General features: G+C 41.6%; 1 protein-coding gene across 1 annotated transcript; it reads right to left on the reverse strand.

Annotated features, from left to right (window-relative positions):
* On the reverse strand, nt 1-26161 carry gabrb3 (gamma-aminobutyric acid type A receptor subunit beta3). The gene is made up of 9 exons (XM_076081552.1): nt 26118-26161; nt 25943-26034; nt 25765-25832; nt 15495-15715; nt 14347-14429; nt 13206-13343; nt 11866-12018; nt 4710-4960; nt 1-372 (listed from the first exon to the last, which is right to left on the reverse strand). Exons 1-9 carry the CDS (start codon nt 26132-26134, stop codon nt 1-3), a joined length of 1395 nt encoding a protein of 464 aa, XP_075937667.1. The 5' UTR covers nt 26135-26161.
* Nucleotides 26162-27250: the final 1089 nt, after the last annotated feature.

The raw sequence follows: 27250 nt of genomic DNA on the forward strand, positions 1-27250 counted from the left end.
TCAGACGTAGTAGAGCCAGTAGATGGCGTTGAAGAGGGAGAAGCTGAAGGGGAAGATGAAACGAGACCACCTGTCGATGGTGTTCACGTCCGTGAGGTCCGGGATTTTGATCCTCAGCTGCGAGGATCGTCTCCGCAGACGCGTCTTCTTCAGATGTGCGTTCCTGTCCGGACCGAGGCGACCCGGCTCTCGTGGGCCGCTTGGCTTCCTGTACTGGACCCCCGAGTGGTCGAACACCGCCGAGGAGGATGAGGAGGATGAAGAGGTGGAGGAGGAGTTGTGGGTGTCGTTCACGGCGGTCGTGGTCTCGTTCCCTCCCACCTCGTTGTGGCTCTCCAAGGTCGTCAGCAAAATGTTCCCCCGGGAGTCGACCTGCAGACGAGGAGGAGCGGCGTTAAAAAAAGGGGGTTGGGCTCCGGTGACTGATGACAGATCACCGCTCAGAGAGAACCTTCACGACCTGGTTTCTCGACCCAAAGTTAAATCACCGCTCACAAATCAGCTCAAGGACGGACCGGATGTGCTCTGATGCTGATGTCATGACCCCCCCCCCCCCCCCCCACTAAACCCAACCCGTAAATCATTCACAGCACATAATGAACACAGTCACACGACGACGCTGGAGATTTATCTTCTTACATTCTGTAGAGTATGAACATCAGATCCACCTCAGATGATTATAAAACAACAGAGGATACTTTCTTAAACACGGCTTAAATCATCACCTACAGATCGAGGATTGAAAAACACTGATGTATATGTGTATTTACAGTGTAAATATGTAATTGTAATATAATACTTCTGCATTTAGCTTTTGGTGTTCTTACTTCCTTTAGAGGAACTTGGTGAAGCTTCATATATTTGCTCAGTAAGTTTGCATTTATTTATCTTCTGTTCATGTTCGATGTAATAAACTAAATGATGAGTAAATTATGAATGTTAAGAATAAATACACCACAGAAGAAGAGTGAACATACAGATGAATATACTTCTACAACAGACAGACACTCACCCGCCGCGAGTGGCGACGCCCCTCTGCCTGATTGGACAGTTTAACAGACGGAGATTTGCAATTGGCTCCTTCCAGAAGAGACTAGCCAGGAGAGAGAGACAAACAGAGAGCCTTTGACTGAGCTGAGGTCAGCTGGAGGCGTCCACAGAGAATCACATAGAGGACGATGGGAGGGACAGGAAGTTGTTGGACTGGAGAAGTCCAATGTTGGAAATTCATTACACATAATTAGTGCTTCACATGAGAACGTACTTAACTCACAAATATAACTTAAAGTCACTACGAGGAACTTTAACTTTGTGTTGGTTCTGTCGCCCCCTGTGGACTAAAGTGGTAGTGTCTCTGACAACCAGACTCTCTTTAGAAACCTCTCATGTTACTGCAGCAGGGTCTGACAGTCTGCCCCTCTCAGTCCTGGTTCTGGTTCTCCCGTGCCTCCCTTCCCTCCAGTGTGTCCAGCAATACGTCCTGGGTCTCCAGCAGAGAGGAGAAGCTCTGCTCCTGCAGGAGGAGGAGGAGGAGGAGGAGGAGGAGGAGGAGACGCTCCTGCTGCTGCCGGGAGCTGAGGTCTCCTCCTCCCTCCGGATCTGGGTCTGTCCACGGTGGACCGGTCTCTGCTGGAGGATCTGGGTCTGTCCACGGTGGACCGGTCTCTGCTGGAGGATCTGGGTCTGTCCATGGTGGACCGGTCTCTGCTGGAGGATCTGGGTCTGTCCACGGTGGACCGGTCTCTGCTGGAGTCTGAGCTGAAGGAGGTTCTGGTGAACCTGCATGAGTTCATCTGGTTTCACCAGAATCCGACCCGGTGGCTCCGATGACGAGCATCAAGAATAACTCTATAGAAACAGACCATCTTCTCTCTGATGGTCTCTTTACTGATGGAGGTCTGATAGAGGATCAGGACTACACTGAGACTGGTTCATATAGAGGATCAGGACTACAGTGAGACTGGTTCATATAGAGGATCAGGACTACAGTGAGACTGGTTCATGTAGAGGATCAGGACTACACTGAGACTGGTTCATATAGAGGATCAGGACTACAGTGAGACTGGTTCATATAGAGGATCAGGACTACACTGAGACTGGTTCATATAGAGGATCAGGACTACACTGAGACTGGTTCATATAGAGGATCAGGACTACACTGAGACTGGTTCATATAGAGGATCAGGACTACACTGAGACTGGTTCATATAGAGGATCAGGACTACACTGAGACTGGTTCATATAGAGGATCAGGACTACACTGAGACTGGTTCATATAGAGGATCAGGACTACACTGAGACTGGTTCATATAGAGGATCAGGACTACACTGAGACTGGTTCATGTAGAGGATCAGGACTACACTGAGACTGGTTCATGTAGAGGATCAGGACTACACTGAGACTGGTTCATATAGAGGATCAGGACTACACTGAGACTGGTTCATATAGAGGATCAGGACTACACTGAGACTGGTTCATATAGAGGATCAGGACTACACTGAGACTGGTTCATATAGAGGATCAGGACTACACTGAGACTGGTTCATGTAGAGGATCAGGACTACACTGAGACTGGTTCATGTAGAGGATCAGGACTACACTGAGACTGGTTCATATAGTGCAGCGGTTCTCAAACTGTGGGGCGCGCCCCTCTAGTGGGGCGCGGCGGTATTGCAGGTGGGGCGCAGAGGGAAATGCGGAACTTGTTTATTTCAAGAACTTTATTCATACCTGCAAACTTGTCGCTTTTCGCTTTTTTTTTTTTTTGGAGTGAGACGAGGAGAAAAGGTGATGTCGTGATCTTCACAATAAAACATCTTTGACGTGTGGAGTCTTGGCCAATCAGCGTTCAGATGTCTACAGCGTCTTTATTTCCCTCCGTTAAAGTTTAAGTTCCGTTATGTTCCGTTACCGTTCATACTTGCTGGGTTAAGTTAACGTCCACTGCATGCGGAACTTTGTCGACTGTTGACGTTCATCATGATCACGATTTAGGAGGAAAAAACGTAACGTGATGAAACATGCAACCCCCCGTGTTCCGGTTCAGTTCACGCGGTCACTCGTTAACGTTAAACCGGAACACCGGCGCATCTGGTTGCAGATTGTTTGTTTTAACTCAAAGTAGAATGAGGATGATACTGATGAGATGATGAGGTCAAAGAGCTTCAGGAAGAGGAGGCTGACTGTAGCGCAGCTTGACGCAGGGCTGAGCTGTGAGTGGAGCTGGGCCTGGATAAAGGTGGAGGTGGGCCTGGATAAAGGTGGAGGTGGGCCTGGATAAAGGTGGAGGTGGGCCTGGATAAAGGTGGAGCTGGGCCTGGATAAAGGTGGAGCTGGGCCGGGATAAAGGTGGAGCTGGGCCTGGATAAAGGTGGAGGTCTAAACAGACGTGAGTACAGCTTCCTGCTGTCACAGTGTTTTAAATACATTGATAAGGCAGGTATGCTACATGCAGCCTCTGCTCCATGAGATGAACTACAGCAACAAGGGCTCACATGTCCTCTCATCACACTGTTCACTGTGATGACCACAGCCAGTGGACCAACAGTCCCAACAGTCCCACTGCAGCTATTATTATTATCACAGCTATTATTTTACTTTTAGAATGCTACATTTTAAAGCTCATATTGGTATGTGTGACACATATCTGCACTCGTTTAGTTTAGTTTTGCACAGGTTGCACGTTAATATTGTTTTGAAAAGATATGCTGTAAAACTCAGTAAAACTCTTTATTGCCAAATATTTGAACTTGTTTTGTTTAGTTCTTCACAGGCTGCACTTTATTGTTATTATCTTGGAAAGATATTCAGTGTAAAACAGGTGAATTGCAGCAACAATAAGCTATTTTTTACCAAATATTAGTTATTTTTTGCAGAGATTGAACTTTATTTGCATTGTTCTAACAAAGTGATTACATTGTGTTTGTTTTTGTCTGATGGAGCGATCTGGTTTACTTGAAAGTGATTGCAATTTTCTTTATTCTATTATTTGAAGAAGCACAGATGGAGGAGTCACAAAATGTTGTTATTTCAATAAAAGTTCAACATGGACCATTTTGTTACAATTTTGTTGGGGCGGTGGGGCATGAACATGTGTCTTCCTCCAAAGTGGGGCGCGACAGAAAAAGTTTGAGAACCACTGATATAGAGGATCAGGACTAAACTGAGACTGGTTCAGAACCAGGTAAAGATTCCTCACAGTGACTTTAAGTTACGTAACAAACAACAGTCTTTCCTAAACCTAAATAAGTAGTAATGTTATGTTAACCACTTGTTGAATTCAGACTACCGTGACGTCTCTCGTTGGTTTGTGGACGTTTTGATGCTTTGAGTTCAGCGTTTTAGTCCGTCGCCATGTTGTTGTTTTTCTCAACCAGTGAACAGGAAGTGACCATATCTGGACTGAGGAGGAGTGACGTAGAGACGCCGTATACGTCTCTGGTAGAGACCTGTCAATCACCGTGTAGCCCCGCCCTAAAGCATCCCCTGCTTTATGGTCTGTTTGACTCTAAATGGACCATAATGTACTAAATTAACATCATGCTGTATTGAAGAAGACTTGAAACTAGAGATTGAGACCATAAACTCATGTTTACAATGTTTACTGAGGTAATAAATCAAGAGAGAAGTAGAGTCATTTTCTCATAGACTTCTATACAACCAGAGGAGAGTTCTGGACCTTTCTGTGTTAAATGATGAGACTTCTCACCTTGAGTCCATCGAAGTTGTCCCGGTTGTTCCCATTGTTGGCCTTCTGGGCCTTCTCAGCCTGCTTCTTCTGCATCTGAGGACCTCTTCCGAAGAAGATGTAGTTGACGAAGGCGTACTCCAGCAGAGCGAGGAAGACGAACACGAAGCAGCCCATCAGGTACATGTCTATGGCCTTGACGTACGGGATCTTGGGAAGAGTCTCTCTGAGATGGGTGTTGATGGTCGTCATGGTGAGGACAGTGGTGATCCCTGAGGAACAGAAACATGAATCATATCGTGGTAAATTAAAAAGAAACTAACCTCTAATACAACCTGTATGGTCTCTCAGAAGACAACGTCCTCAACCATAGAAGTGACAACCTTTATTTTCAACGAGACAATAACTCAGAGACAGTTCTCTAAAGACACAATGGATGGAGTTAGTTCCTTTTTACTACTAACAGCTCTGGAGGCAGATATTTACTCTAACGTTGTGTTACTAGTGTCATTAAAGTGTTAATAAAAGTGCTTTTTTAGTGCAACAACCTGTTTATATCTTTTTTACTGCACAAAGACTCAATGTCTTCATCTGTCCATCCGTCTGTCTGTCTGTGTGTCCGTCTGTCTGTCTGTCTGTCTGTCTGTGTGTCCGTCTGTCTGTCCGTGTGTCCGTCTGTCTGTCTGTCTGTCTGTGTGTCCGTCTGTCTGTCCGTCTGTCTGTGTGTCCGTCTGTCTGTGTGTCCGTCTGTCTGTCTGTCTGTGTGTCCGTCTGTCTGTCTGTCTGTGTGTCCGTCTGTCTGTCTGTCTGTGTGTGTGTGTGTGTCCTTCACACATCTGGAGAACCGTTCATCCGATCGACGGGTGTTTTGCTCAGGAACCAAAGGAAGTGCAGTATGGTTCAAGTTGTCCACATGGTGGCGCTACAGCAATGAACTTTACCTTCTAGCTTGTAACTGTTGAACCGCAAGCATCAAAACATATTTCCTGTCATTTATGGGTCCGGATGAATCGAACCAAGTAAGCCACGCCCATTTGCATCTAGATACATCTTGAATTGTGTCCAAATCTGAAATCTGGTAAAGAACATCAAAAATGTTTTTGACTTTTATGGATTTCTGATGTTATGTTTTCCTACAGCTCTCCCTTAAAGTTAGCTGAAATGCTAAATTAAGCTTTGGGCAGCGATTATATTACAAACAATCTCTTGATGTGTGAGCGACCATGACAGCATCTAACTATGAAGGAAGGAGTCTCTGTATGTCTGTATGTCTGTATATATATAGAATATATATATCTATATATATAGAATATATATAGATATATATAGGTATATATATATATCTATATATATTCTATATATATATATATAGATATATATATATTCTATATATATAGATATATATCTATATCTATATATATTCTATATATATAGATATATATATATATGTGTATGTATGTTTGAATGTTCATTGCATATCTTGAGTTCATCCAATCGATTCACCAAGCATTTTTAACTCTTTAAGTTTTAGTGCTCAAACTTAGTCGTGGGTTGAGGATGTCAGTTTAACTGCCATCATTATTATTTATGTTGTTATTTAATACGCTTGTTTACATATTAATATGTGTACAACTTGTTCTCATGAATATGTTTGTTGTTTGGATTTACACTTGATAGGAACTATGTGTACGTCCTCTGTTGTGCCGGGACACATTTAGTCGTGGCAATCTCCTACAAGAAGACTTCCTGTCGTCGCTTGAGTTTAACTGTGAAGTGTTCTCGTCGTGCTGGTTTGTTCATGTCAATGTTTCGTTGCAAACTGTGTTTCTGTGTGACGTGATGACGGCCCTCCACCTCTAGAGACGAGACGTCTGTAGAGCTCTGACGGGTTCATTATTTAAATGATTCATTCTTTGTATTCCGCTCTGACGACCTACTTCAGTGACGAAAAGTCTTTCTTTAATTAAACATCCCTGCGTGTAGAGTTACTGGTGTTAAAATACAAACATTTCCATCAAAGCTGATTATGAGGACCCATCAGAACTGGTTCAGAGAGGAAGGTTCCTGATGTCTCTCTGTTCGTTTGACTCGGCTGCTGTTGGATAAGCAGAAACGCTCGACTACCTGACGACGAGTGGACCCACTCAGCAGATACACAACAAACAGCGGCGTAGTAATTCTCTCCGTAATGTGCACCATCGACAGTAAATGTGTCCGTGTTGTCTTTGCGGAGGCCGAGAGTCTATTCCTGTCGACTCAGGCTTACGTAATTACAGCAGCAGGGCTGCGTGTGTGGGGGAGTCGAGAGCTCTGTGGGTTGATGGAGTCGATTTCTGCAGAACAGAGAGAGCAGCGAGAACGTGGAGTCTGTCAGCGCTGCTCTACAAAACCCCCGAGTAGTTTCAGAGCAGTTTACCGTCGTGACATCAGTTAAAGGTACAGAGGCCTCGTTAACACATGATGTCATCAGGCCAGATGCTTAACTCCTCCCCCTAAACGTATCCTCACGCAACGGTTTGTGTGATATCTTACGAATATCACACGATATCTTACGATATCTTACTCCTCATCAACCAGCAACGCCTGTCAATTCCTGCTCGTTACCTGAAGAGAGTTTTTAAAATAAACTTTACTTGGTGTAAATGTTCTCTGACTGCATCACAAAGACTACGTTTATTAATAAACGCTGCAATAGAGGGGATGAAGGAGGATTAAGGAAAATACTCCAGAAGGGATTAAGTTGAGGTTTAACTTAGTTTTTTTTTAAAAGTTTTTAAGCTTCATGAGTTTAGGTTTTAAGTTTAGTTGAGTTTAGTGTTTTTTTAAAGTTTCTAAGTTAAAGTTTCTATTTTACTTTTTGTTTAAATGTTTTTTTTTACCTTTAGAAAAAAGTTTGAAATCTTCACGAGTTTCAAGTTTTAGGTTCAATTGAAGTTCCTCCGTTTCTGCAGCTTGAACCCTGAACAGCGTTCTGCTCTGAAGCTTAACGAACATGTTTTAGTAACATAAATAAAACAGAAGGTCCGTTTATGTTTGGAGTTATTACAGCCTGTGAGAGCGGTGCTGCACAGATAACAAAGAGTCAGATCGGTGGTTTTATGAAAGAAAAGGTGAAAATGATCCTCCTGTGTTCCTTCTCAACAGCGTGAGCATAAAGCTATAAGTGAGGTTTATTTCACACTAATGTTTCAGAGGTTGTGTTTGTAGTTCTTAGTTTCTCTTCCCTCTGAGATGCGAGTGTCTCGTTAGCGTTGATTGATTGCACCGGATCCTTAAAACACTGACGACACTCACTGAAACACTCAGCTTTGATTTTGGACGATAAATGAATAAAAACACAACTAATAACTCTTAAAATGAGTTATTAATTCTTTAGATGATTATTTAATAATCAGGACGATGTATGAAATATCGTTGTTTCAGTCGTATTGATCATCTTCTGTCTTTTCAGAGTGATGACAGCTGTTTAAAGACAGAAGACACACATGTAATGTTGCTTTAGGATATTATAACAAATATGCTGCTAAAATGAAAATATTGTATTTCTGTGATACTCAATAACTCACGTTTCAGTTACTGTTGAACTGTTTCTATATCGAGTTACTTCACACTGTATATGCACCGTTTGTGCTGTAGTTCATGGACACCAGTGAGCGGTCATAATATGTTGTATTCATATATTGAAAGCTGTTTGAAGTGGGTTTGATTCTGAAAGGCTGGTAACGTTAACGTCTAATGATCCACTGATTTTACAGTAAATATATTTTCTGTGAACGATAACAACAAGCGTCAAAGTCTAAAACTACAGCGACATTACAAGCACTCACAGCTGGCAGACAGCTTCAGTAAAATCAATCTACGGTCAATCTACACACTTGAATATCACTTATTTAAATCAGAAGGTGCTAAAAGTTGCAAAATAAATATTTTTCTTCACTATTCATGTGAATGAGAAGGAGGCTGGACTGAAAACTGGGGGGCGGAGCTAAAGGAAACACTACTGAGCGTGCTCTATAGAGAGGGAAAGTCCCGGATCAAATATGTCCGATAGTCAATGGAGAGGGACAAATAGTTCATTGATCCTGTTTGAATTGTGCCATGAATTACACGTTTGTCAATTTAAAACATAATTTTGCGCGTCAAGAAAGTAGCATTTTGTCGTGAAACAGTTGAAGTATAACGCCGCGTTCACACCAAACGCGGCGCGAATTATTCATGCGAGTAGATTACACACAAAGTCTATGCACAGACGCGATGAGACTGGAGTGATGCGAATTTGCGATGGCGCGATTCGTGCGAGTTCAAATTTTTCAACTCGGGCGAAAAAATGGCGTGAAGCTGTGGCGCGATAGCCTATCAGCGTTGAGATGCTCCTCCTGTCATCAGTGACGTCCTGCCGTTGAATCAGGAAACACATCCTGTATCCGTCTGTGTTCACCAGAGCTCTACGATGCCTCATGTTAGTGGACACCGGACCATACTGTGTGTATAAACCAGACGGTACAAACAATGAATAGACGCCGTATTTACACCGAGATGACGTTATGTTGAGTGTTGATGGAGCTGCTACAGTGTTAGCTTAGCATAGCACCGATCGATCCGAGCTCCATTGAGGTAACAAGTATTTTAAAAGGTGTTTGTTTGTCGTCTTGAGGAGAGAACTAACTAAACGTGAATTCAAACTTTTTACAAATCTGCATCAGTATGTAGTTATTTCGGCATCTTTTTTGTCCTTTTATTGCAGTTCGATCACAGCAGAATAGTTTGTTTAGTGTTCATACAGCTGTAGTAAACAGACAGTGAACACAGCTCGATAACATCCACGGAGCTCCTCCGGATGATGTGATGAACCAGACAAGACGGCCTTTAGTTTCCCGATATCTGGACTTCCACAACAAGTACTAAGCAGAAATACAGGTTATTTTTTCCAGGGCGATAAGCCACGCCCACTCTCCGCCACGTCTGGTGCGAATCTCGCGAATGACCACAAATGGTCCCCCGCGAGTAACGCAGAATGACGCAATTAATGCTTTTAGTGTGAACGCACCTTAACACTGTGAAAATGCATTATTAGAAAGACGACACAGCCAAAAGTGTCTTTAAATGACGGCTCCCTGTGTGTTTCATACCAGGAAGTTAGCTAGCTAGCTAGGTAGACAAGCTAACAGTCATGTTGCCGTTGGTGACTTGCATCGTGTGAGACGAGAGATGAAGTTCATTGATGAATTTACGACAAACTGAGACTTTTTTGACGTGCAAAAATAATCTTTTCAATTGACAAACATCTTATGTGTAATTCATGGAACCATTCGGGATCAGAAAATGTTCGCTGTATTTTCTACTGAAATAAGGTCCCATGGGCGACACCGGAAGGGGCGGGACGCTATCTGGACCTTTAGATGCGGAAGATTCGGGTAATTTTATTACACTAAAGTTTTTGCTTCCTGAGCAACTTTCATAGGAATGAACGAGGCGCTGGATCCACTTCTGTTCACACGTGTGAACGGGGCCACAGCTCAAAGTCTGCAGGCTACAAACTATGAGACCGAACAGACGTCTCTACTGTACGAGACACATCGTACCCAACGCAACCTATGAGACCGAACAGACGTCTCTACTGCACGAGACACATCGTACCCAACGCAACCTATGAGACCGAACAGACGTCTCTACTGCACGAGACACATCGTACCCAACGCAACCTATGAGACCGAACAGACGTCTCTACTGCACGAGACACATCGTACCCAACGCAACCTATGAGACCGAACAGACGTCTCTACTGCACGAGACACATCGTACCCAACGCAACCTATGAGACCGAACAGACGTCTCTACTGCACGAGACACATCGTACCCAACGCAAACTATGAGACCGAACAGACGTCTCTACTGCACGAGACACATCGTACCCAACGCAAACTATGAGACCGAACAGACGTCTCTACTGCACGAGACACATCGTACCCAACGCAAACTATGAGACCGAACAGACGTCTCTACTGCACGAGACACATCGTACCCAACGCAACCTATGAGACCGAACAGACGTCTCTACTGCACGAGACACATCGTACCCAACGCAACCTATGAGACCGAACAGACGTCTCTACTGCACGAGACACATCGTACCCAACGCAACCTATGAGACCGAACAGACGTCTCTACTGCACGAGACACATCGTACCCAACGCAACCTATGAGACCGAACAGACGTCTCTACTGCACGAGACACATCGTACCCAACGCAACCTATGAGACCGAACAGACGTCTCTACTGCACGAGACACATCGTACCCAACGCAACCTATGAGACCGAACAGACGTCTCTACTGCACGAGACACATCGTACCCAACGCAAACTATGAGACCGAACAGACGTCTCTACTGCACGAGACACATCGTACCCAACGCAAACTATGAGACCGAACAGACGTCTCTACTGCACGAGACACATCGTACCCAACGCAAACTATGAGACCGAACAGACGTCTCTACTGCACGAGACACATCGTACCCAACGCAACCTATGAGACCGAACAGACGTCTCTACTGTACGAGACACATCGTACCCAACGCAACCTATGAGACCGAACAGACGTCTCTACTGTACGAGACACATCGTACCCAACGCAACCTATGAGACCGAACAGACGTCTCTACTGCACGAGACACATCGTACCCAACGCAACCTATGAGACCGAACAGACGTCTCTACTGCACGAGACACATCGTACCCAACGCAACCTATGAGACCGAACAGACGTCTCTACTGCACGAGACACATCGTACCCAACGCAAACTATGAGACCGAACAGACGTCTCTACTGCACGAGACACATCGTACCCAACGCAAACTATGAGACCGAACAGACGTCTCTACTGCACGAGACACATCGTACCCAACGCAAACTATGAGACCGAACAGACGTCTCTACTGCACGAGACACATCGTACCCAACGCAACCTATGAGACCGAACAGACGTCTCTACTGTACGAGACACATCGTACCCAACGCAACCTATGAGACCGAACAGATGTCTCTACTGTGCGAGACACATCGTACCCAACGCAAACTATGAGACCGAACAGACGTCTCTACTGTACGAGACACATCGTACCCAACGCAAACTATGAGACCGAACAGACGTCTCTACTGTACGAGACACATCGTACCCAACGCAACTCTGGCAGCCGAGGCGTCATAATTAATCCAGAAGGAGACCCAGGACAGGATGGTGATGAGGATGGACGGCATGTACGTCTGCAGGATGAAGTATCCGATGTTCCGCTTCAGCTTGAAGCTCAGAGAGAGTCGAGGGTAGGCACCTGCAGCACGAGACAGAAGAAGAAGAAGAAGAAGAAGAAGAGGAACAACGGCATGTCTGGCACTTTGTTTTGGTTCCTATGGCGATGGGCCCATGGTTTTTATCACCATGAATCATCTCGCGAGCTTTGAGATGATCTGTGAGCAGACAGCATACCGTAACACATCATAGCTGTTATCCATGAGCTCTACAAACACACCAGACCATTGATGTGTTGCTTTAGTTATTTATTCTGTTTTATTTACTTTATTTCCTGCCTCTGTCTGTTCCTCCTGTGATTGTCGGCCCCGCCCTTAATTTAAACCTGCTGTGTCTGATCACCTGCACCTACCCTGTGTATTTAACCCTGTGTGTGCCTTGGCTCAGTGAATACTTTTTTGTTCCCATTAAAATCCACATTTATCCTTCTGGTTCCCTCGTCTCCCTGCATTTGTGTCCAGCCCTCACTACAACACTGATTCTACCTCTGGAGCTGCTGCTCTCCTGCTGCCTCCATCTGTTACTGAGGTTGTGTTGTTGAGAGACTTCAGTGTTTTAAAGAGTTAGTTCAGATTCACTAAATCTATCCCCTTCATGTAGTTTGAGTCTTTATGGAAACACAACTTTCTGCCAAAGATATGGAGAGTTTCCTGTGAGAGATTTCTGTTTTTCTCGGTTCTCACTGGTCTGAAGTGGGCGGGGCTCAGTTGGCAGAAGGTGATGTCACGTGTTTCAGGATTCAGAAATAAAATCCGTTGATCAATAAAATCGGATAAAACCACAAGGACCGGATGAGCAGGTTAGCGGAGTGTTAAATTTAACACATTATAAAAACCAAGTATCACCTACATCTCTGTAAGCTGCAACTTACAAATATTTAGAGAGTCGATTAATCAGTTAATTATTTAGTGATTCAATTAATCGATTATTAATCTAAAAATGTGTATTATATCCAAAAAACCAAATTCCTCATCAACAATAAATACATTTTATGAAATAAATGGATATTAGAAATGTAAATATATATATATGTTTATATATCAGATATAGAAATAAAAGATTCACGTTTAAAGCTAATTAGCGTTAGCTGAATCTGGATCTAATAACGCTGAATGTGCCGTCTCACAACTACAGCTTCTAACTGGAAAGAAATACCTTCAGTACGTTTTTCGTTAGCTTCGTGGAGCGTTAGCGCTGAATTAGCCTCACCTGTGGAAAATACTACGTTCCTGGAGACCAGCTTGTAGTCCATTATGGAGAACTGAGGGAGCTCGATGCGCGTCACCCCGGTCACAGCGGAGTCTCCTCCTTTCCAGTAGAACTCGATGTCATCTGTTGTGTAACCGTCTGCAGACAGGGACAAGGACACAAGCTGGGGTTATTGGTTATTGGTTATTGTGAGTGGGAAAGGACTGAAGTGAACAATAAGTATTTGTGTAATATCTACAGCTGTTGCTGCTGATTGGTTGATGTAAACAGAAACATAAAGAGACGGTGGACACATGGCCGTCAGTGGTCTTATAGCAGCACAGACATCCAGACTACGGAGGCTTTAAGGGCCAAATATAAATATATAAATATATCATTACATCATTAAACGCTCAAAATAAGTTCCATTGTCGCTATCAATAAATCAATCATTACATGAGACATTAAATATAAATATGAAAATATAAAGAAGTCAATGTATTTATGTATTAATTTACATATACTTATATAATTAGCCTTTCAAATATGTATTTATTAATTTGCATATTAATTCATATATTTACTGATTCATTTATTCACACATTTAAGTATCTATTTATAATTATATTTATTTATATAAACTTTAATTTATCAATAGTGTAACAGTGAAATATATAAATCTGTCAACTACATGTGTGGATAAATTAATAAACTTAACTTAATTAATCAATATACAAATAAATATAGAAATGTGTGGGTTTATAAATGAATAAATAACTAAATAAATACTAAAAAGTAAATATAATATATATAAAAACATTTATACTTTAATTTGTGATGTATTTATATTTATTAAGCAGCATTAAGTTACATATTTATTGATGAGCTTGTTTAATGATTACAGCCCTCTTCTCTTTAGAAATAACTGCATCGACTCAGCAGCTCCGACGAGACGCTGAGTCGATTCATCTCACTGAGAAACGAGCGCTTCATAAATCTGAAGCGGTTCAGCAGTCGCTGCACTTTTCTGTCTCCACCAGATGAGGAGTGTGAGAAGTTCTCTTTTTATGAGGAACCACGGTGCTGTTCATATTTTAAGAGATGTAAAGCTGTCGGCTGTATTTCTTCACTAAGAACAAGACGTGAGTATCTAAAAACGTACAACTCTCGATCTCCAGAGTGCAGTTCTGCTCGTCCAGTGGGTATCTCCTCAGGTCCATCATGCAGGCTGCTGTCGTCGTGATCCTGGACCAACACAGGAGAGGGTTCTTTACTTAGAGATCCTTTTACAAGGTGATGAAGACACATTATCAAAGAGGAAGATACAAAGACAGTTCATAGAGATGAGCTCTTTTACAAGTCTGTGTAGAAACAACATCAGAAAGTTATTATTATTATTTATTAGAGAGCTTCATACTGAGAAACCCAGTAAACATGTGAGATGTGAGCGGATGAGATGCTGCAGCTCAGACGGCTTAAACCAAACAGATAAAACATTTAACCACTTTATAGCCTCGAGAGGCCTGATAGCCTCCAGCAAATGCAACTAATAAGCATTAGCGATGGATTTCGAGCCGTGAGACGTTGATGATGAGATGAAATGTGTAAATACATCCGTGTCTCCAAGATGTAATCTTTACAGTCTGTGAAGGAAAGAGATCCGATCAGATGGACTCTCTGGTTAATGAGGAGTCATAAACATTATGTTTTATCCACAGACTGTAAAGAACAAGTGGAGCCGTCGTGACGTCACTCGTTGGTTTGTGGACATTTTAAAGCCTCCAGTTCAACAATTTGGCCGTCGCCATCTTGTTTTTTTGCAACCAGTGAACAGGAAGTGACCATATCTGGACTGAGGAGGAGTGACGTAGAGACGCCGTATACGTCTCTGGTAGAGACCTGTCAATCACTGTGTAGCCCCGCCCTAAAGCATCCCCTGCTTTATGGTCTGTTTGACTCTAAATGGACCATAATGTACTAAATGAACATCATGCTGTATTGAAGAAGACTTGAAACTAGAGATTGAGACCATAAACTCATGTTTACAATGTTTACTGAGGTAATAAATCAAGAGAGAAGTAGAGTCATTTTCTCATAGACTTCTATACAACCAGAGGAGTCGCCCCCTGGTGGACACTAGAGAGAATGCAGCTTTAACACGGCCCATTTGTTCAAATCTCTGTTGATTTTATTTATTTATTAATAAGTTATCGGGCAAGCTTCATCAAGACAAATGGTAAACATGGAGGAGGTTTTGAGTTTGCACAGTAAATGCATTGAAGTAACTATTTGAGTGTCAACAGCGCTCACCTGAGGCCGTAGAGGACGGTGCCGTCCGGGTGAAGTCGAATCATCCGGTTCTTAACGGTGACACCGTGGACGAAGGACTTCTTGTCGTTGAGGAAGTAGGTGTCCGGGACCCAGAGCTGGTCCGCTACCCTGTTGTCCAGAGTCAGGTTGAGAGGGATCCCCGCATAGGCCAGTCTCTTATCTCTCCAGTACTGCTGGAAGTACATCGTCAAGGTGTAGTCCTGAGGGGAGGAAAGCAGCATCATGTATCTTTATACTCAACAATAGACAGAGATACGGTGTGAATAAAGTCACTTATTTAAAGTCACAAGTTCATGTTGAATGTCTGCAGCCCGGAGCTCAGGAGGGATTGTTTTTTGGTAACAACGATGATATTTATTGAATTGTCTATCAGCTCTGATTCTCATCTCTCTGCCCGGGTGAAAATATTTCAGGAGACACTTCTCTCAGCTGTTCTGTGCACCAGACGGGTAGCAGCCCTCACATAGATTTCCAATAATGCAGAACCAGTAGCAAGGCTGGCTTCTACCATAGTGACTGAACACTTTCACCAGCATGACAACATGACACGGCATTCATCAGGAGAGACAGGGAGGAGGGAGTGATGGAAGGATGGATAGATAGATTTCATCACATATTACCAGCCATACATGCGATGATGACATGAGGTTATTTGAATAATTGATTGTCGCTCCACAAGCATTTCCATCAGACTCGAAAGCTTTTCTGGTCCTTTAATGGAGCTCTTTACCAGCTCGCCTGCTTCGTTCTGCTGACTAATGTTCTCTTAAATAAATAAGCAGGAAATAAACAAAAACTTGGCAGTGCAGAAAATGCCTACATTTCAATCCTCTGCTCGCATATTCATAAAAAAAAGTGTTTAAGAAATGCCCAGATTTCCTTTGGATGTAAAAATCAATAGCAATAGCACACGTTCCAGACAGAACTAATTATCACTACGAGTTAGCGAGAGTACTTCCACACTCCGGAAAACTGCTGACCTCATTTGAATAAAATAAAGAATTGCTTTGTTTGTTGATTCTCTCATTACTGCACGGTGCCGGCTGACAAAGTGTTGAGAATGAATCACATCGTGTGCTTTGACTGACAGTATAATATGATATTGATTCCTATGAATAATTCAGTGTGTGTGTACAGTCAGAGGACGTATTTATTCTCTATGTTGAAAGGTTTGTTTTCATCCATTTAATGTCCTTTTTGTTCCATAGAATATTCTGCCAGTTATACAATAAACGGACTATATTTCTATTAAATCTGCATGTAGAGAGAAGGAGAAGACGATGTAACACTGTGTTTCTATTAAATGTGAGACTTGGCTGGATGCACAGAAGACGCCCTCTTTACTCTCCCACATGCAGCTGAGGTGTGGGCTGAGCTGAGTGAATCAGCTTTACACAACAGCTCCTCTTCTACATCTACCAACCCGCTCACTCAGCGTCTGGACCTCAACTATTTCAGTCTGTTTCAGATCTTCAGATCCTCTCAACCCAGCAGGAGTCTCAGAAACCAATCTGTACCGCGTCCTTCTCACTGTACAGGGTCAGTACAGTGAGTACTGACCCTGTGAGACCTGCAGGGGTCCCACAGGGCTCTATTCTAGGCCTTCAGAGGGTTTTACAGTCTGTAAAGTCAAAGCTTCATGTGTTAAAGCTGCATTCTCTCTAGTGTCCAGCAGGGGCGACTCCTCTGGTTGTATAGAAGTCTATGAGAAAATGACTCTACTTCTCTCTTGATTTATTACCTCAGTAAACATTGTAAACATGAGTTAGTTGGTCCTCTGTCTGCAGGAATCTATTTGAAACTTATATTGAAAAAATGCTTCAACTGTCGCAAATTAGCATCACTGCTGCTATGAAGAGTTGTATTGTTCATATTCACGATTCCACTTCAAGTCATTAATGATAATATTGAATTATGTCCCAGCGCTGTTAAAAATTAACCTTCAGACCGTCTGCAAGGCTTCCAAACACCAAACTGTGAACCAAAAACACCATTTAACATCCTCCTTCAGTGTCAGAAAGGTAAACCACAAGAGACAGAAGAGGTTTGTTCTCAGCACCGGTGAGTAAATGAGGCCCAGTGGGAGGACGAGACGCGTTCACGGTCTCGTCCTCAGACGTTGTTACTGTCTGCCAGTCAACTTAACACGAGGACAGGCTGGGAGGACAGGAAACGAACCGAGTCTCTGCATCCTCCCACACAACTCTGTCACTATGTCCTCATGAGAGCAAAGTCACAGGTGAGCTGTTGATGTGACGGAGGTTGTTCTCCACAGAACCAGCGATGGTTCTGTGGAGAACGGTGGATCTTAAACTAGCTCTTTGGTGCCAATGTTCATTTAGAGATGAAAAATACAATATGATAATTCAGCATTTCATGACCTTCATACATGTCAATATTATGAGCCAGGTGTCACGTTAGATAAGCAGCACTTTGTTTTAAATATAAACTAGTCGGAGAACTACTGTCTCATCATAATTTACCTTCAAATGATGCATTATGGAGGATGTGCAAATATCATACATCAAATGTGTAAAATGCCACAGCAGGAATATGTATGTCATATTACTTAAAGCTAGATTTGATAATGGTGAGAAACCCGCCTCGTGTTGCCAACTCTTCTCCAACACAAGAACAGCAGCACGAGCTCAGTTGATTACAATCCTGCTACAGATACCAGCTGTACTTTTCTCTTTTTTTGGTCAAAGTATTTGATTTATTAATAACTGACAAAGTGTAAATACAGTGTTTAAAGAAATATAACAACCCCTTGTTTTTGAAGAGGGTTACATCCCTATCTTGAAGGCATTTCCTCACAATGAGTCTGAATCAGATGTATCAACTCAATAAAAACACTTCATTTTTATTTGAAGCCCGCTGAACGCAGCACTGTTCCAGCATCACCGTAGAGCAGTCAGCATGTCGTATTAAAGAGACTTCACTGGTGTTCAGCTGAGTCTCTGGAGCCCGAGGCTGCTCGGCGTGTTAGTATGACTTATTCTATTAACTAAACCCTTCAATAGAAATGTGGGAGAACATCTGTCGTACCACTTTTTAAGGGCGACACTTCCTCCAGGCAGAAGGTGGAGAATGTTAGAAGTGTCAGAAAGGATGTGGAGGTTTTTAGCACATGATGGATTTGTCTTCCAGCTGACTCACACTGAAAAGATGTGTAACAGCCCCGCCGGGACTTTCTGCTTTTACAGCTCTGTGTTCCCGACAGGTGTGCTTCTTTAAAATAGAAACCTAAAGCAGTGATCCCCAATAAATACACAAACACCGCATGTTGTTCTTCAAATGTTACATTTTTAGCCACCAACTATTCCTCACAATACACAAAAAAACAACGTTTTCAACGAACTTAATAAAATCATGGAAAGTATTTCCACACGATTAAACTGCTTTCTTTAAGCATGAAGCAATTCTGTTGGATCAATTTAATTTACTACTGTAAAATTAGTTTGACCAACCTTATTAAGTTAAGTCGGACTCAACCCTAATAAATGAAGTTGATCCGACCCCAGACTTTCTGCTTTACAGCTCTGGTCCCGGACAGGTGCTTCTTTAATAGAAACCTAAAGGAGTGATCCCCAAATAAATACACAAACATTTTGCTTCTACAGAGAACTTCTTTAAAAATATCAACAGACGCACAGCAAAGTCAAAATAAAGGAGTGAGAAATGTCTGAATACTTTCATTTCCTAGACAACGAGCTGCAGCTCAGCCCACACGGGCTAAAAACAACAACATGCCGCCGACTCCTTCACGCCTCTCTGAGCGAGAGAGCGAGGTCACGACCAGGAACTCATCACAGTCTTTATTTACCTCCGAGAACATTTCTCATATTTAAAATGAATGAAATGTTACAGGATGTGATGGCTGATGAAAGTCTTCTGTATAGTCAAATGAATACAATATACAGAAAAATGTACAACAATACAACAACTACTACTACAAACTACACTAACCAGAAGAATAAATCAATATTGGAGCAGATATATTAAGCGGATATAGTCTCTGCGGAAATGTGTGAATTTGTGCTGAAACTATTCCTCCACCAACTTGATTACTAAAGGTTTATAGACAGTGAGCTGATTATATTGAACAACAAATCTGTGTTGAAATCAGCAGGAGGAGAGCTAGTTAGCTGTTAGCTCGCTAGAAGTCGCTAAATGACGTCATCGCCTAATTTGCATAATTGTAATGAGCGCTGTAGGAGAGAGGCGGGAACAGCGGCGGCTTTGCGCATGCGCGATTCATTTGCAGTCTGGACACGGAGAGTGTGGGTCTCCTCTTTCTGCAGCTGGGACTGCTGCGCGAGGGGCTACTATGACACTAACCACCTTTGAGCGCTTTGAGGCGGCGGAGGGGCTCACGGCAGCTCCCGCGTGCCGAACGGTACGTGCTTTCACGTCAGAGTCAAAACACCAGTAAAGTCGCTAGTAGCTTTTGACAAAAAAAGTCGCCATGAGGGTTTGGAAAGTCGCCAGATTTAGCGAGAAAGTCGCCAAGTTGGCAACACTGGCAGCACAGTCCCACTTGGCTAAATAACGGAGCTAACGGCTAACCAATGGTGGTTCACTTCAGTTACATTATGATGCCTTCAGGCTCTGCTCAGTGAAAATGAGTACTGACTGAAGGTACATTATAACGTTATCATGATGCGTTCACATGTCATCTGTAAAATGTAGAATTGAACTTGAATAAATCCAGTAGTTTGAAGGAGATGTTTTCACATGAATATAAAACAGATATTAGAGATGAATTATGAGCTGTTTAACTTCTAACACGAGCTCTAAGAATATTATTATACTTCATTAAATATAATGATTAGATTTGTTTATCAATAAAAATACAATCTTTTATTTCCTTATCATCTGAATTGTGTGCTATAGATGACAATAACAAAGTAAAAGGAAAACATTTAACATTTCTGACGGTTTAAACTGACTTTGGGACGGTTGAAATTATATTCTGAGAGTTAGTCTGAAGCTTTGTAACCCAGAATGTAATGTGGTACAAAAAGTAATTTAGCGTGCAATAAGAACGTGAGTTTCTTTCTTTCTTGGAAGTCATTAGTACAACATGTAGTCTGAACTGACAGCAATGGGAACACATCCACATGAATATGATACACTCTGAATAAGTGATGTAGAATAATGAGAGAGACGGTGGATGGGACTTTAAACCAGGAGGCTGATGTCCCAAAGTGTTTCCTGTTACATTGTTTACATACTTTTTTTACTTAGTTTACGTACGTATTTGACTTAGCTTACGTACGTATTTGACTTAGCTTACGTACGTATTTGACTTAGCTTACGTACGTATTTGACTTAGCTTACGTACGTATTTGACTTAGCTTACGTACGTATTTGACTTAGCTTATGTACGTATTTGACTTAGCTTATGTACGTATTTGACTTAGCTTATGTACGTATTTGACTTAGCTTATGTACGTATTTGACTTAGCTTACGTACGTATTTGACTTAGCTTACGTACGTATTTGACTTAGTTTACGTACGTATTTGACTTAGTTTACGTACGTATTTTACTTAGTTTACGTACGTATTTTGCTTAGTTTACGTACGTATTTGACTTAGTTTACGTACGTATTTGACTTAGCTTATGTACGTATTTGACTTAGCTTATGTACGTATTTGACTTAGCTTATGTACGTATTTGACTTAGTTTACGTACGTATTTGACTTAGCTTATGTACGTATTTGACTTAGCTTACGTACGTATTTGACTTAGTTTATGTACGTATTTGACTTAGCTTACGTACGTATTTGACTTAGCTTACGTACGTATTTGACTTAGTTTACGTACGTATTTTACTTAGTTTACGTACGTATTTTGCTTAGTTTACGTAAGTATTTTACTTAGTTTACCAACCAGGATGTTTTTCCCAAACATAACTAAGTGGTTCTGTTATCTAAACATAACGGAGGCCATTTGACGGTAACAACGTGGCGTAAAGAGTATTTTAAAGGATACCCAGCTCTACTCGTCATCAGTCAATAATCACAGCGGGTTAAGTAAAGTGTGATTGGACTGCAGATAAGTGAGGAAGACCCCTGCTTCTCCAGATGACATGTGAAGAGTCTCGCTGCTAACAGGACCTTATGGAAGAAGATCCATTTCCACTTCTTTTAAAGCTCGACTCGAAACGGAGCACTGGTTCACTAAGTATAGTGTATTCCTATTAACAGATTAAAAGTTACTGCAAATAACACAATCATGCACAAATACACTTTGCAAGCAACCAATCTGCAGCTCCGGGTGAACAGGAGGCATTTACAGGAGCAGTGTGTAGAAATACAATATTCACAACTATGTTTTCTTTAGTGTAACTTAAGACTAAATTAGCGGTATCGATATCATGTGTATCTTCAATCAGCTGTAAATAGATGAGTGACAGTTCAGTCAGACATCCACAGAAGCCGTCAATGGACACACATCATGTCGTCATCAGTGTTTGCTTCACATTTCAGATGAGAATGATGTGGCAGCTGTTCTTCAAATGTTACATTTTTAACCCCAACTATTCCTCACAATACACTCAACCAAAACAACGCTTTTAACGAACATAATAAAATCATGGAAAATATTTTCACATGATTGTACTGCTTTCTTTAAGCATGAAGCAATTATGTTGGTCCAACTTAATTTATTAGCGTTGGATCAACTTAATTTACTACTGTAATTTTACTACTGGAAAATTAGTTCGACCAACCTTATTAAGTTAAATCGGACCCAACCCTAATAAATTAAGTTGACAAACTTGACTTTAAATAAACTTCAGCAGCCTGCCCAAATACATAATCAATAATATGCAAGTCTTACGACGTAACACTTCCTGTTTGTGTCCTCCCAAACCAACATAACGATCCTGTGTGTGACTCCCTGTAATCCATAAACTCAGGATCACTGGAAGCCTCGAGACGCTCCAGTGAACACAATGTGAGCAGAAGCCTCAACAGGTCAAAGCCTGAGAGAGTTTAATGTGTCCAGCTCCTCGTTTCCTTCCATCCCATCTGCATGAACCAATAACACGGTCGGTCTGATGGGATTCTCTCTCACAGCAGAAAGCTCCAGTTAAAAGTCTCTAATGTGGACATTAGGTTTGGTCCGTTAAGTGCTGAAACTTAGTTAACTGATTTTAGATTGTCAAAGCTAATGGGATAAATAATGTGTGTATGATTCTATTCTCTCCCTGTGTGTGTGTATATATATATATATATATATATATATATATATATGTATATATATATATATATATATATATATATATGTATATATATACATATATATGTATATATATATGTATATATATATATATATATATATATACATATATATGTATATATATATGTATATATATATATATATATATATATACATACATATATATACATATATATATAATGTCTGAGTTAAGAAATATCATTTTATACTTATGTCCATAATAACAGCTGCGTAGATCAACTTTGTTTTCGGGGGACTCACTTTTTGAAAATCTGTAATTCGTGAAGCGTGATGAAAATGAATGTCATTTTTACTGCCAATTATTACATCTCTTCAATTAAAACCAGCCATTTCAAAAGACGATATATAGGTTTGATAAATGCAAATAAAAGAATTATTGAAAACATGTACGCATGTTAAATTCTTTATAGATGACACCAAATAAATGCCTTTAGGTAGAGTTACTAAACAAAGTTAAACAAAGAGAACGTACGCATGTCTTTCATATTAGATTCAATGTTATAAGTCGGCTACAATTATCAGAACAATACGATCATTCAGGCTTTGCTTTAGGCTCAAAGGGGAACTGTGTTTTGTTTTTCATGTATAAAGTATTAGAACAGTGAGGCTGGCTAACAAAAGACATTTATCTTATAGTTTATAGAGTGAATAATAATTTAATTTGTTTTACTTCATATTTTGTCTAATCCAAAATGCTAAATGAATTGTAGAGAAAAATAAAACGTTTCCACCACTGAAGAATAACACAAAACGAACTGATCCCATTCTCTATAACAATAAAATAAAGTTGTATTTTCTCTCTCTGCTGCTGTGTAGCATTAAAAAGCACCACAGATATATTTCATTGTCAGGACGGCATGCCGGGGGCTTTTTCCTCCTGGCAGCATGTGATGGGGCATCATGCTCAGTCAGCAGCTCAGACCGATGATAGATGGCATAAGACATTAAACTGTGGAGCCCCAACACACACACACACACACACACACACACACACACACACACACACACACACACACACACACACACACACACACACACACACTTCCCAAGGTCTCTCTAGATTTCGTTATATTTGAAAGGATAAGACACACAGCCACTGAACCAGGATGTAAAACTATAATCTGATGCAAACCACTCTGGACAACAACGCAGCTTCTACAAACTGTTCTCTGTTTACATACTAGACTATTCAGGCAGGATGTTGTAAAGATTTGAAACCACTTTATAATAAACATTCAACATTTTAAGTGTTTGTAGAGGCTTCAGGGCTGTACTGAATCTCACATTGTTACATTCAAATCTTCTATTAAGGTTTTGAATGAAGATTTGAATGTCTATTTTTATGACTTTTAATGGAAAAAGTAGATTTTGTGTTGTGGTTATATAAATGTAAGTTATGGTGCTGTTAGATTGCTGCTAGTCCGCCCCGTTAATACAGGTGCTGCTTCTCTTTGTGTGCAGCAAACAGAAATGAAAACTCCAACAAATATGGATTGAAGCAGAGCATTTCTCTAGATTTCGCTAAAAACACAAATGTTTTGATCACACAAGTCAGAAACTATCCTGGAATCTATCTCTACTAATAGTATAATACTAATACTATTAGTGTAGCTTGATCTGTTTCAGTCTTTAAACAATGAAGAGACATGCAAAAAAGAAACTTCAAAGTCTGCATTTAAATGTTGATTTAAAAATCAAATGTCAACATGGGTACAGCCCTAGTGGCTTTAATAATAGTTAATCAAATTATAATATAATCCAATGAACAGGTTTTAGGTTTCAAGGTTGTGAACATTCATTTTGGTAATACTTTCTGAGAAGCCAGCATTTGTATTAGCCGACTTCTACGCCGCTAGCTAGCATGTTCTCAGCAGTGCAGTTCTCAAACTGTGGGGCGCGCCCCTCTAGTGGGGCGCAGTGGTATTACAGGTGGGGCGCAGGGGGAAATGCGGAATTATTTTATTTCAAGAACTTTATTGAGAACTTCACATATTACAAAAATACAAAGTTCACGGACATAAAACTAAGTCATTAATAAATACATGGCGAAATGCCTGTACTTTCGTGTAAATCTTTACGTTACGCCGTTAACAGGTTACGCTTGCGCGACGGCCAAGATCGTTGGCAACTCACATGTGTAGCTCAGTGTGCAAAATGAAGAGACATTATGGAGATGAGGTGCGACTCTACCCGGAGGCTGAGGTTCACAGCTCAAACACTGAGTGAGCTCTGGCTCGGTGTGGAGAGGAGCCTTCAACTCATCGGACAGAGGGCTGTGGGCATTCTGCTTCCCTTCACATCCTACCTCTGTGAGGTCGGCTGTTCTGCTGTTGCCTCAAACAAAACTAAATACTGATCTCAGCTCAACATGGAGCATGAGGTGAGAGTGGCCGTATCAAGTCTGCAACCCCGTTTAAAAAAGATGTGTAGTGGAAAGCAGCTCATTGCCACTAATACTGATGACACTTGATGGCTCAAATATTTGAACTTGTTTTGTTTAGTTTTTCACAGGCTGCACTTTATTGTTATTATCTTGGAAAGATATTCAGTGTAAAACAGGTGAATTGCAGCAACAATAAGCTATTTTTTGCCAAATATTAGTTATTTCTTGCAGAGATTGAACTTTATTTGCATTGTTCTAACAAAGTGATTACATTGTGTTTGTTTTTGTCTGATGGAGCGATCTGGTTTACTTAAAAGTGATTGCAATTTTCTTTATTCTATTATTTGAAAAAGCACAGATGGAGGAGTCACAAAATGTTGTTATTTCAATAAAAGTTCAACATGGAGCATTTTGTTACAATGGTGGGGCGGTGGGGCATGAACATGTGTCTTCCTCCAAAGTGGGGCGCGACAGAAAGAGTTTGAGAACCACTGATTTAATACATAGTTCCTGTAAACAGCAGCAAGAACCAGCAAAACTACAGAAGACTCAGAAACATGAGGATTAATATGAATATATGAATATATGAACTTACCATATTGACTTCTGACACACTGTCAATACTCGCCACGTCTAGGCTCATGCCAACAGCCACCGGTTTACCTTAGAACACATCACATAAAGTTATAATCATTCATTACATTCCATGTAATTTAAACAGTGGGCAGGTCTAGAGAAACATTTAGGGTGAAACACACACACGAGTGTTTTACCTCCAAAGTCCGGCCGCAGACGGATATCATAACCCTTCAACAGTTTGTCTACCGTGTTCTTCACGGACGACATGTTGCCCGGTTCGTTGACGCTGAAAAGACAGAAGACAACAGGAGTTGGTGAGTGTTGATCTGGAGGACGGACACTTCTCCGGTACCGGGACCCGCGGCTCACCTCTGGGCGCAGCACATCACGGCCACGACCAGCGGCAGTGAGAGGATGTCACGGAGAACCCTTGATCTCCTCCGGGGTCTCCGCGCCATGCCCCCCGCGTCGTTCACGGACGGACGCGCCGTACCGCGTTGAACAACAAACGACTAAGTGAAGGAGCCGCGGCGCCGCCGCTCCCGCAGAGCTGCGCTAAATCCGGGGAGACTTCTTCCACATTGCGCACACTCCCTCCGGCGCAGTTCGGCTGCGTCAACATGCTTCACGAGGCGGGAGACTTTTGGGTGTCAGACGGGATTCATTAGCCGGCGTGCGTAAAAGCCTCCGTCCACCAGAATAAACTCTCCGTCCTCGAAGACACAAACCCAAAAGGTCCCGTGTCCACAGAGGAGGGAGCCGCGTGCGTAAAAGCACAGAAGATGTCGGTTCAAACAAAGAATCCCTCACAGAGCCGGTTCCGTTTTTCAGCATGAGTTCTTCAAGTCAGCGCGCGAGGCTGCCCAGGTAATCACGAGAGCCCACGTGACAAAGTGCAGCCATTAGTCCTGCGTGAAGTCTCAGAGTTCATTATGAAGGTGAGGTTGGAGTTTAATGTTCATGCTCCAGAGGTCAGAGTACTGAGTCCCACATAATGTAACATGATGTGGAATAAATGAGATCGTGATAACTTAAAGGCTCTTAAAGGCAGGGTGGGTGATCTTGTAATTCTCATTAGAAAGATTCATTTGAATCTGAATTTTAAATCAGGTAAAGATGTTGTAAACCTTCAAATGAGATATGTCTCCTTTAAATCCAGATTAAGAAACGTCACTCACTCTTTTGGGTTAGAAGTCATCGGACGACTGATCAAATGATTCTTAGGCAAAGATCAGTGTTCGTAAAAGGAGTTTTGGAAAGATACATGTACAATGCCTGCTTTAAAAGTATGTCGTATACAACATATAGTATTTATTCTGTGATAACATCAAATAAGATAAAACGTGATTAATCCCAAAGGAAATCCTCAGAAGAATAGCAACAGAATAAAAACATAAACATATATGAACAATAAAGTAACAATTAAGTGTAAAATAAGTAATACTGACAACAATGCAACATAGAGGAGAATAGAAATAAGAGTCAATAAATAAAGTGTCTCG

Source organism: Anarhichas minor, unplaced genomic scaffold (assembly GCF_050575085.1).
Source record: "Anarhichas minor isolate MPS153535 unplaced genomic scaffold, ASM5057508v1 ptg000081l, whole genome shotgun sequence".
Taxonomy (NCBI): Eukaryota; Metazoa; Chordata; class Actinopteri; order Perciformes; family Anarhichadidae; genus Anarhichas; species Anarhichas minor.

What these genes read in the sequence shown, in the direction of transcription:
- gabrb3 (XM_076081552.1), bottom strand. An exon ending in ACCGTCCTCTACGGCCTCAG is followed by an intron (nt 14,430 to 15,494) that starts GTGAGCGCTGTT and finishes GTGTTGGTCCAG; the next exon opens with GATCACGACGACAGCAGCCT. An exon ending in CACTCTGGAGATCGAGAGTT is followed by an intron (nt 13,344 to 14,346) that starts GTACGTTTTTAG and finishes CCCTGTCTGCAG; the next exon opens with ACGGTTACACAACAGATGAC.